The sequence below is a fragment of the Lactuca sativa genome, chromosome 3, assembly GCF_002870075.4.
Source record: "Lactuca sativa cultivar Salinas chromosome 3, Lsat_Salinas_v11, whole genome shotgun sequence".
NCBI lineage: Eukaryota > Viridiplantae > Streptophyta > Magnoliopsida > Asterales > Asteraceae > Lactuca > Lactuca sativa.
Window position 1 is genome coordinate 139,204,771 of NC_056625.2, and position 12,983 is coordinate 139,217,753.

Sequence of the window (12,983 nt, forward strand, 5' to 3'; positions counted from 1 at the left end):
TATGGATCCATGATGTTTCTATCAAAACCTATATCCCATCTTTAAAAAATTTAAATACAAGCTCCCTTCTCGAAAGGAAAAAAAGTTCATCATTTAAAGGCCGACTTACCATTACCATCATCAAATCGGTTCCTAGGAGGGTGGATAAAACATATTTTGGCACAAGTGGTATGTGGGTTCTGTCATGTTACGTAAAAAGTATCACAATTGGTATCATATGTCTAAGTTTCATGCGGATCAAACATAGTGCGAAAATGCCTAGTTTAACTTCTTCTTCTTCTTCTTCTTATTACTATTATTATTATTATTATTATTATTATTATTATTATTATTATTATTATTATTATTATTGTCTCTCTTCATTTATGTAATCATAATAAATAATCTTTTCTTCGAAATAAGATAAACCATTTTCAATAATTGTTAAATTAGAACTGGAAGTCCTTGTCGACCAAGGTCTCTTGCAGGCAAGCAACCATTTCCTTGATGTTAACTTGTTAACCCACATAACCAACCAATATTTCCAATCACACATTTTATATTCAATTATGGTAGTAGTTTCTTTCAACTTTTTTTTGGAAAACAGAAATTTACAAATCAATTTTAATTTCAGGAAAACGTGTAAAAATTTAATTTCAAAAAAAATTATGATGTATTTTATAATGAAGTACTTATAAAATAATGACCAAGTTAATGGTTATAGGTTGTGTTCAATAAACCTTATTAGTAGTGGATAGCAAGTAATAGGGTTTTTTTTTTTTTGAACCGGCAAAAATCAATTTTATTGAGAAATCAACCCCACCAGCAAGTAGCTAGTGAGGCGAAATTGTTACATTCAATCAGTTACAATTTAGTGGGTTATTAATACACATACTCCATTCTAACCTTGCCCTATCTCCACGATATTTAACCCAATTAAAAGTTTGAGACTGTATAATAGAAACAATTCTCGCCAGTTGTCATTGAGCTTTGTTGAAGATTCTATCGTTCCTAGCCCTCCATATACACCATAGTGTGCCGAACAGAATCGTGGTTAACATTTTCCTTTTTTTTGGGCAATTTCCCCATTTGGAGGCAAACTCGATCATGTTGTTTACCGACTGGAATTCTGTCACCTGGATATTACACCAATTGTAGATCGACGGATAAATAACCTTTACCAGAGGACATGCTACCAGGAGATGATCTCCTGTCTCTTCAGCCTCGCGACATGCACCACATAAGGACGATTCCAATAAAATGCCCCTTTTTTGGAGGGCATCAGATGAGGCTATTTTGTTCTGTTTAGCACGCCAAACAAATCCAAGAACTTTCAGTGGAAGCATTTTCAGCCATGGGAAACTTCCGTCACAAACAGGGAAATCTGCCCTTTCAATCCTGTCACGTAGTAGAGCCACACAAAATTCTGCATTCACGACGAATGGAGATATCCATCCCTGTCCTGGTGTACCCGGTTTCATTACCTCATCAAATGGAATGTTTATTCTATCTAGGATGGCCTTGCATTTAACAATGTTCTCCAGACCCCAATCCAGCAACTCCTAAGGCAAGAGCCATGTTCCTCTCCATTGAAGCGATGAAGCCCCTTGATAATCTTTACCCACAATGCATTTGGCTCATTATTCAATCGCCATAACCATTTGGTAAGCAGTGCAAGGTTTAACGATCTTATTGATCCCAAACCAAGACCACCCACCGTTTTTGGAGCGATGATTTTCCCCCACGCAACCCAGTTAATATTCCTGTTACAATTTGGACCGCCCCAGATGAATTGTCTTCGGATCTTCTCGAGCGAGTTAATAACTCCAATAGGGGCATTAAAAATGGTCAAAAAGTATGTGGAAATGCTACCAAGGACTGCCTTTGTGAGGGTGACTCTACCACCAAAGTTGAGTGTTTTCGCCTTCCAACTTGATAACTTGCATTTTAGTTTTTCAATTAACGGCTGCCATGTGGCAATCCGGTTCATATTTGCTCCAATGGGGACCCCCAGGTAGGAGAAGGGGAGGGATGTGGGTTCACATCTTAGTCGACATGCCCAATTGTTCACTTCATGCAATGGTGCGTCGATACCAAAAACTTTGGATTTAGTGAAATTGACCTTTAAGCCAGATGATACATAGAAACACCGAAGGATCCTCGCCAAGTTGTCTATATTCCTTTTTGACCACTCACCCAGGAACAAGGCATCATCAGCGTATAACAGGTGGGACACACAGATATTGGAGTTAGGAATGAGAATACCATCAAATACTCCCTTTGAGACTGCCTATTGCATTGCTATATTCAATCCCTCCATTGCAATTATAAAGAGGAATGGTGATAATGGATCCCCTTGCCTAACACCCTTCGATAGTACGAACTCTTTTGTGGCACTCCCATTGATAATAATCGAAGCTCTCGTTGATTCCAAACAACCCTTGATCCATGAGCGCCATTTTGGACCAAAGTTCATTTGAAGCATAATGGACTCCAAATACCCCCAGTTAACAGAATCAAAAGCTTTATTAAAATCAGCTTTAAATAATAAAATTTCCTTTTTTCTATGTTTTGCCCACGAACAAATCTCATTCACAATGAGAGGACCTTCCAATATATTCCCACCCTTAACAAAGGCAGATTGTACATCTCCCACAACACTTCCAATGACCTTTTTGAATCTAAGAGCTAGGATCTTGGCGATAATTTTATATAACGAGCCAATCAAACTAATTGGCCGAAAGTCATCCAGGCGGAGGGGGTCCTTGACCTTTGCAGCCAAGGTAATAAAAGACGAGTTACAGCCCTTTGAGAACTTACCATAGTGTTCAAAATACTTTACACAGCCATAGATATCATTTTTTATTGTCTCCCAATATTTTTTGAAGAATTTATGGGTGAAACCATCGGGCCCAGGAGCTTTCTCACTACCACATGCCCACACAGCCTGCTTGATTTCAGAATATGAGATTGGGCCTTCCAAGAATTCCGCATCAGACACCGCAAGTTTCCGAATCAGATTGCTACGAAAAAACTGGCCTAATCTTCCATTTTTCGTGGAACTTCGTTGAGAAGAAGTTAACTGCTTCAGCCTTCATTTCACCTGGTTTGGAGATCCAATTGTCGTCCACCATAAAACCGTGAATATGATTCCTTCTCACTCTGTTATTGACATATCCATGGAAAAGACGAGAGTTCTCGTCACCATCAACCAACCACTTTATTCTGGCTTTTTGCCGTAGATCAAGCGAGGCCATTCTCTCCAGTTCCGAGATCCTACTAGATACCATAGCTCTTTCGTCGGTTTCATGGCTTGTTAATTGTCTTGATTCTGCTAAAAGTAATAGGTAGTTGTTAATTCGTAATGTATTGTTAAACGTCATTTAAAATGGTTTTTTTGATTTGAAGTGTTTTGTTAAATTAAATGCTAAAAGCTTTTACTGTCAAAACGAAGCATTTTATCAAGCACTAGAAGGTAGAAATTCTCAAACACTCTGTATTAAACACGCCTCAATCTTTTTTTATTTAGGATTAATAATTTAAAAGATCTTATATAATACGTTTTTTCCGGATTAAATCTTAATTTTATTTTCTAAAAAGACTTTTAATTTTTTTCGTTTTTTCCAAAAAAACAACTTATTATTTTTTTTTCGAAAAAAACTATCAAATTTTTATTTTTATTTCAAAAAGCACCATTGCGTTTGACATTTTTTCGGAGAAAAAGCTATTAAAACAGTCATTTCAAAAAATACAAAAATACTAAGTCTTTTAACGTAAAAAATTAAATCGAGTACATATATATATATATATATATATATATATATATATATATATATATATATATATATATATATATATATATAAACTATAGATAGTGTGAAAACGTAAAAACAATATTTTTTTTCTTATTTTGCAATGAATTTTATATGCACAACTTTATGTCATTATTTTTTTTTTTTGAACCGACAAATATATTAACATAAAAGAGCGAGGGCCAGCCTAACAAGGAGCTAGGAAGCAACCCACAATAAAGATTACAAAAACAGGAAAAAGAAGAAACGAAACAACCCTTTCAAATGCAAGAGAAAGGGCAAACAATCTAGTTACAAACGTCTTTCTTTCTTCTGTGTTTAAACAATACATACATTGTGGATTTAATGATATATGTCACTCTTACTGGAATGATTTTTATGTTGTTGAACACCTTTTCATTACGAGCTCTCCAAATACACCAAAACATGTCATAGCAAATGCTAATTAATATCCTCCTTCTCTTTAGATAGGTTCCCCAACTGTAAACAAAGTCCAGAACTTCGGAAACACACGGGAAGATGGAATGTTGAACTCCACCCCACCTAAACACCCAATCCATTATGGAACATGTTGCAGGACATCCACATAATAAGTGATCGGTAGTCTCTTCCATAACACCACAGTAGTTGCAATTCTTGTCCATACTGTTAATTCCCCTTCTATGAAGATTAACGGCTGAAGGAATCCGATCTAATTTTCCACGCCAAGCAAAACATGTTACTTTCAAAGGAACAACTTTATTCCAGTGGAAAGGACCCAAGGGGGTAATGGAGATGAAATTATCGATCGCATGTCTCATGTTCTTCACCGTGTATTGCCCTCCATTAGCCAAATCGGACACCCATAAAGCCCCTTGCATTTACATTCCTTCTTATGACACTACTGAAAGGGATATTGGACTTAACCAGATCGAGCTTTACTTTAGCAATGGAGCTCCAAACCCCTGACCTCAATCTGCTAACAAGAAAGTCATATGGTTTGTTGTCAAGCCCATGAATAACGTGAATCACCTTGGCCCACAATGAGTTTGGTTCCGTTTTAACCGCCGCCACCATTTACAACAAAAGGCAATATTGAATGCTTTTATGGAGCTAACATCTAATACTCCTTTTTCCTTTGCAGCAACAACCTTGTCCTAGCCCACCCAACATATTTTTATCAAGTCCTTCGAGCCACCCCATAAGAAACGTCGTCTAATCCTCTCCAGTTCATTAATAATTGCACCTAGAGCAACAAAAAAGGAAAAATAATATGAAGGTAAATACGACAACACCAGCTTTATGAGAGTAAGTTTCCCACCAAAAGACAAGTTTCTAGCTTTCCAGTCTGATAACTTGGCATTAAATTTGTCTAAGATCGGTCCCCAATGTTTTCTTTAACTTCATATTAGCTCCCACCGGCACTCCTAGATATATAAAAGGAAAGGAGGAAGGCTCACACCCAAGAAGACGCACCTATCTATTCACATGTAGTTGCGAAGCACCAATGCCAAAATCCCGAGATTTGTTGAAATTTACTTTAAGCCCTAGAGAAGCATGGAAATAGCGAAGGATGCGAGCCAGGTCACTTATATTTTCCTTCGACCACTCACCAAAGAAGAGTGCATCGTCTGCGTAAAAGAGATGTGATATACAAGGATCGTTTCCCTAAAGATTCACACCTTTGAAGATACATTTATCACATGCTTCCTTCATCACCAAATTCACGCCTTCCATAGCAATAATGAAGAGAAAGGGCGACAAGGGGTCACCTTGCCTTACACCTTTCGAGATGTTGAACTCTTCTGTGGGACTCCCATTAATGAAGACTGAGGCTTTAGCAGAAGATAAACATTCGTGTATCTATGATCACCACTTCAACCCAAATCCCATTTGATCCAGCATCGAATCAATATAGTTCCAATTGATGGAGTCAAAGGCTTTATCAAAGTCTACTTTGAAGAGCAGAATTTGCCTCTTCAGTTTCTTTGCCCAGGAACACACCTCGTTGACAATGAGAGGCCCATCTAAGATGTCCTCCCATCCATATACGTTGATTGAGCCTCGTTTATGGTAGCACCGACTACTTGTTTTAACCTTCTCACCAAGAGTTTAGCAATGATCTTAAATGAATACTTAAAGGTTAAAAATAAAATTAGAAATTACTATAGAAATATACATACATAAATTTATAATAGAATAATAACATTCTAATGAATATATGAATAATCAAACGTTAATATTCATCTTAGAATTACTTCAGCAATACACATAAATAACATTCATTACAAAATAATAACATAAGCATAATGTTTTACATTTTCACATTATTTACTGTTTTTGTTTGAACTTATATATATATATATATATATATATATATATATATATATATATATATATATATATATATATATTCTTTTGTGACTTATTTAGTTATAAACTAGTGGAGAACTGATGCTTCGCATGGGGTGTTTTATGTGTTTTTTATGCCAAAATATAAAGGTTTTGATTGCAAGGATCAAAAATGTCAAAATAACTAAAGAGTTATTGCAATTGGTAAGCTGAATGAGTCAAGGTACCAAATTAGAAAAAGCATTGGTATTAGGAACTAAAAGTGGCAACAAACCAAAACCAATGTCGCCAGAGTCCAAAATGGAAATTGTTTGATATTAAGGACTAAAAGTGACAACAAAGCAAAACTATTGTGACCAAAATCCAAAGTGGAAAACATTACTGTGAAAATGTTGCTCCAATATATATATATATATATATATATATATATATATATATATATATATATATATATATATATAGAGAGAGAGAGAGAGAGAGAGAGAGAGAGAAAGAGCTAGGTTCAAATTTGGATTGACATCTATTGTACGGACGTGTAGATAGTGCTATTCTGCGAGAATGATAAAGAAAATATGTTGTTTGATAATCTGAATACATTCAATTTTACATAACTATTGTCATTATCACGCATTCTCACAAATTAAATCGTCTATAAGGTGATTATAGATTTTTTTATTATTCTCATTCTCTCAGAATGTAGTCAGAATGTTTATTGAGTCATATTCGGTAAGACTAAAAATAAGTGAAAAACGATGGTTGTGTTGGAATAGTGTCCAAGATCATTAATTATTGGTAATATTTCTAATAATAGGAGGGTCCTTTTGGGTTGCCCTCAAGACCCAAATTGAGTAGAATAAATAAAGGAAAAATTAGTTTATTAGTTATTATGGTTAATATTTAATTAGAAACTAATTGGAAATATATTTTGGGAATTAATTAACAGTTTAATTAATTAAAGGGTTGAATGTTCATTAATCGATAGTTGGTTAATCATGAATGTTCCAGAACCATATGGAATTAGGGTTGGATGAAAATCACCCCATCCCACATGGGAAAGGAGTGAAATTTCGTGGTTAGGTCTTCATCCCACATGGGAAGGAGTACTAAACACAAGGCGGCATCCAAGGCTATAAATAGGGCCTTAGGGATTTCATTTCTCCTTGCACCTTGGCTTGAAGTATTCGCCAACCCTTCTTCCTCCCCCTCTTAAGGACGATTTCTAACCCCTTTGGGTTTGTGAAATTGACCATTCTCCTAGTTAATTATATTCCACTCTTTGGTGTCATTGGATGTGATACCATTAGAGGGACTTTGGTTTGGGTCCTTTCATCCAAGCAACTTCATGGAGGTTCAAGATCTCAAGCATGGAGATCAAGGGCGTCATAAGAGGTATGTTTTCTTACTTATGTTTTAGTTTTCTAGGGTTGATGTAATTAGCATGAAGCCATAGATCCATAGGATGCATGTAAACTTAGGTATATCGTTGTTTTGATTTTTCCGTTGCCTAGTTTTAGAGTGTATTTGATGCTTAGAAAACCCAACAGTGGTATCAGAGCCATTGGTTCATGGTTACTTTCACCCTAGATCCATGTTTTCTATAAAAACGTTTTTGAAACTGAATGGAAGAAGATTAGATGAAAAATTCGTAATTGATAAAAACCCTAGTCGTAGCTCACGATGTGAACAAAGAGGTCATGAATTAATAATAGACAACTAAAATTAAAGAGTTTTAAATTTACCCCTTGTGTTTATATATATATATTAGAATTGTGTCTACTATATGTATAAGAAAGTTACAACATGCGCCCTCGCGTGTTTAAACATTGACATTGTCAATCTTACCTCGACTAGGCTCACCCATTCTAATGTAACGGTTTAAGGAGGTCTTTTTGATTGCTAATGAGGTTGGTTTTTAATATGCTTCGCGCTTACCACCCTCACCGCCCTATTGCATTTTGAGATTTACCGAAAGGGTTTGGTAGTGATAATGGTCAATCTAAAAGTATTCTAGATACAAGTATAAAACAAAATCTCATTTTATTAATAGAATGTGAGTTTATATTATCTATGAAAATTGCACATTCTCTTTATATTCTGTTGGTGGAGCTCGTGTGGTTAACCGACACATCAATCTAGAATATAGTCGAGAATGATATGGAACTCGCGAATCTCAAGCGTAACTTGAGTCAGGGACCATGCGGTTTTGCAAGGTTAATTCTCAATCTATTTAATGTGAATCTTATGTTATCCACAAAAGTTGCACATTCTCTTTATAACTTGTTGATGGAGCTCGCGTGGTTAACCGACACGTCAATTTGAGAGTATAAGTAGAGAATGATGTGGAACTCGCAAATCTCAAGCGTAACTTGAGCCAGGGACCACGCAATTTTGTATGGTCGATTCACCATCTGTTCAGTGATCCGTGGCGACCCCGTCATTGAATTTGAGATGAACATAATCCGAGATTAACATGCCATTAATAGTCAATGAATCTCAAAGATCTAGGAGTTTCGTAGTGATTGAAATTGGAAAAGGGCTTTGCCTACCTAAATAACTGTATGGTGTGTTTACGGCATCCCTTTACACATCATGGAGCCAAATATGGATCCTAGCCTTCTAAAATAATTTAGGGTGATTATTTTCTAAGGATAAGTAAAACAAACTATAATGGAATTTGTCATTGAATGATGTCTATAACCTTATCCACTAAAATCTACTGCTATAAACCTTTGAGAGGATTAGCTATGAGGATGATCAATCTTGTCAAATTCGTAGTTTGGTAATAGTTCTCATAAACGAATGAAAAGATGACGCATTTGCTCTTCCTCGGTTACTTCAAACATTGCATTCTAAATTGTTAGAAAGAGCAATTATCAAATGTACGTTGTAAATTGACATTGAAGTAAAATGGAATTTCCTTGAGTTAGGAGTTGACTATGGTTAGTCGACTAGCTAACATGTACATATAATCAGCTCATTCTGATTTTGATATGAACAACTTGCAATGTCCATTAAGGAGTTGTGTAGCATGTTGAGGTTTCCTTTTGGAACTAACATGGCCAATCATAGAAACTCATACTTCAAAACTCTCCCATATTTGACTATCATGAATAGAAGTGTCAAGAAGAAGAAATCCAATTGCCCATGGTTTAAAAGGTGATTGGTATACCTAATCTAGGCCCAAATACCTAAGACAAAGGAAGGCTTATTCTGAGACATGTTCTGATAGCAATTCATTTCCATAACATGAAAAGGACTAAGAAAGCAAACTTGCCCAAATGTATATTTAAGGTGAAAGGTCTGGAACATGAAGAAGTTAAATTTGATTGTGGATCACAAGCCTGTGCTACTTTCCATATGATCAAAAGATAACTAGTTCTCCCATGTTTGGTGCTCAATCAAATATATGGATTTATAATACCATCAAAATGTTACTTCTAAACCTTGAGTGTTTTGCTAAGGATTAGTGCTGACATTTGTAAGAATGTGTAGTCACTAAAATGAAGTAAGAAGACTAAAACATGGAGAAGATAATTTGATCATAAATGTTAAGCCCTTGCTACATTCATAGGATCAAAAGACAACTCTTTTCAAAATGTTTAGTCTATGGTATTATAATCGAAATTGTTTATACTATGATTCTTGAGATAGTTCTACGTTATTTAAATGTGGAGCATTCTAACATGTTAAAAGAAAGTCATGAAATCTATTAAGCTAGTGTAGTAGCAATAGTTCAAAATTGATTTGAACATTTGAATAAGGTGTATTATTGTTAATATTTATTGATGTTAGTTCAACTAATGGATCGTTCAGATTGACCATAATAAGTACTTATTCAAATACATCCAAATGTTTTGGTGAAATGTATTTGTGGAATCATAGTATTGGATACATAAATGAGAAATGCATTACCAAGTATCCAGTTGGATCAGATTTTGGATATCATTTGAGCTCGAGTCTTATGATAAATGCAAATCTTTTTTATCAAGATAGATGATAAATGCTTCATTGGGTGATATGAGTATCTGTTGGAATTAGTTCACACTAATGGACCGTTCAGATTAACCACGATACATAGTGAGACCAACTTCATATGAATGTGAGTCTAGAACCTCTCAGGTGTTCAGATCTCTCATATAGCGAAGTTAAGAATCAATTGGGCAATAGGATGAGACACTCATAGTGAGAATCTCAGTCCAAACTTTATCGATCATCTAAGTGATCGTGAAAGAGTTTCATGATCTATCTCCGCCCAAAACACTACCACTAGGAAGTGTTAGTTGGATAGAGAAACAAATCATTCATTGATTTTGTACTAGATGAGTCACACTATGTTTGCTAACAATTCGTGGATTGTACCATGAATAGTGTTACAAGAAGTCCTTTGGTCTTGTGCCAACTAAGTAGGTTCCTGAAACACTCTATGATATGTCAAGTGGGATTCTATCCTCACTGCCATATATGTAAGTCTACAATTATGAGGCTTACGCTTGTTGTGAAGCGCTCGACAATCTAAGACTTTGATTAAAGTTGTGTTATCTCATTGGAGAGCCCATCAAGCATTTTGGATAATTGTTTAACAACCTTCTAAGAACAAAGTGTATGTTGCTCAAAAGGCAGTCTTCCAAGAGAGGGAGCTGATCTCCAAAAGGGCTAGTGGGAGCCACATTGATCTTGATAAGATTCAAGAGTCAACCAACGAAGAGCCTAAAGTTGTACATAGCATCTAATTTGGAATTGAAAGAGCTATTAAGGAAACTGACATATTTCTACTTTTTCCTTATAGATATGATAGAGGACATCATACACCTTGTTATATAAGAGTTTATATTACTAAGGTATATGAGTCACTGGTAGATTGCAATCAGAGTATACCAGCTATCAGAAGCTATGGTAGGCCCTGAAGGCTACAACATGGAAGTAAGACTTGGAAAGTGAGATTCAGTCCATGTATGTTGAAACTTGGTAGATCAAGCACTTGACCTTAACCATTAGGTATAAGTGGATCTTCAATAAGAGACAAGCATGGGTAGGAACAGACAGGTTATGAAGGATATGTAAGCTTAATAAGTTCATTTATGGACTAAAATAAGCATCTTGCAAGTGGGATCATTATTTCAATGAGAAAGTTCAAGGAGTTTGAATTTCGAGAAATAAAGATAAGCCATATATATGTTAAAGCTAGTGAGAGTAATTGTAATTTTTGTTTCAATGAGAAAAGTTCAAGGAGTTTAAATTTCAAGAAACACTGATAAGCCATATATATGTCAGTGCTAATGGGAGCACTATAGTCACCCTTGTATTGTACATAGACAATGTACGATTTATAGGAAACTATATTCTAACTTAGCAGGTGTAAAAGCTTGGCTTGGTAGGAGAACTATTTTGCTATGATACACATGGGAGATACAAGACACGTGCATAATAAGGATCTATGGAGATAGATCAAAGTGATTCATTGGATTAAGCCAAAGTACATGGAATGTTGAGGAAACTCGAAAAGGAGTTTAGGCTTATTACAATATGGCATGACATTGAGCAATGCTAATGTCCTGTTTCTACTATTGATCTAAAGCAAATGATTTGTGTCCCACATGCTTTTGCTATGGGATCGATCATACATGCCATGACATGTACCACATCTAATGACTTGTATGCCTCATGCAACACAAGTTGGATTAGTTCAATTTTGGCAAGAATCAATGTATCAAGATCAAGAACATTCTTAAGTGTCCTTGGAGGACAGAAGATATGATCTTGATAGTATGGAAGGGATCATTGTAAGAGTTACATTGATGCTAAGTTTCATACTAATAAAGACGTTTCTGTTTGCAGTCGGATTTTGTGCTTCTCTGAATGGTGAAGTTTTAGCTTGGAAGAGTACCAAGTATTACACCATAGTGGATTTTGCAAACTTGGAGTATGTTTCGGTTGGTTAAATTGCAAAGAAGACAATGTCGCTGAAAGAGATTCATTAGTGACATCTTTGTTGAAATTCAATCATGATGGTCCTTATGAAGTCTCTTTGTGACTTTAAGGGTGAACTTACCTCAAGTAAGGATCCCAAGTCACACAAGCTCACATGACATATACTCAGTATGTACCATCACGTTTAATAGTGATTCAAATATGAAGACGTCATAATAAATATGTCATATCAAAAGATAATCTTGTCGATCCATTCCATAATCTGATGTCATTGACCAAGTCTGATAGTTAGACATAGTCGAGAGACATTAGATTTGCAAATGAATTGGCTTAAACACTCTTAGTTTGGTTTGTTTTAAAACCCGAGAACTTTAAGCAGTATAAGTTTTAATTTGATTTGGCGATTATTAAGTGGTGATCTTAATATATGATGGATTTTGGTTATTTCAATTAGCCTATCACCGCGTTCTCATTTTTGCATGTTTGGAACCCACTTCCCGAGTATTGACTTACTAAAATGTCCATAGTCGGTCATACTCTTGGAAGTAAGTAGTGATCCAAGATTGTCATGAGTATTAGTGGATTGTCCATATTGATTGGACATAGCAAAGAGATTACGCTAACACTCATGAGTGCTTAATAGAGATTTAAGTATTGGACCAACCCACGCTTAGAGATTACTTCATGGATTCAGTCACGAGTAATTCTAAGATGATAATATCTTCTATTCTTCAAACCTAGATACATGTGGGGTTTTGCTCTATGATTCTGTTATGCATTGGACTACTCCAACGCTAACCGTAACTGGTAGTTATAAAGGGTATGTCCATGTGTGACATCTATGGGCCCCTCGATGATTTGGTGCTGAAATCTAAAGTGCTTGGCCAAGCCCTGACTGGAGTTGATGTGTTCAATTTTGTAGTCAGATGCAGT

General features: G+C 35.6%; 1 protein-coding gene across 1 annotated transcript; it reads right to left on the reverse strand.

The window, feature by feature from the left end:
• Positions 1-959: 959 nt before the first annotated feature.
• LOC111880257 (uncharacterized) lies at positions 960-1,460 on the reverse strand. The gene has a single exon (XM_023876664.1). The coding sequence runs from the start codon at positions 1,458-1,460 to the stop codon at positions 960-962; it is 501 nt and encodes a 166-aa protein (XP_023732432.1).
• Between the last annotated feature and the right edge of the window lie 11,523 nt (positions 1,461-12,983).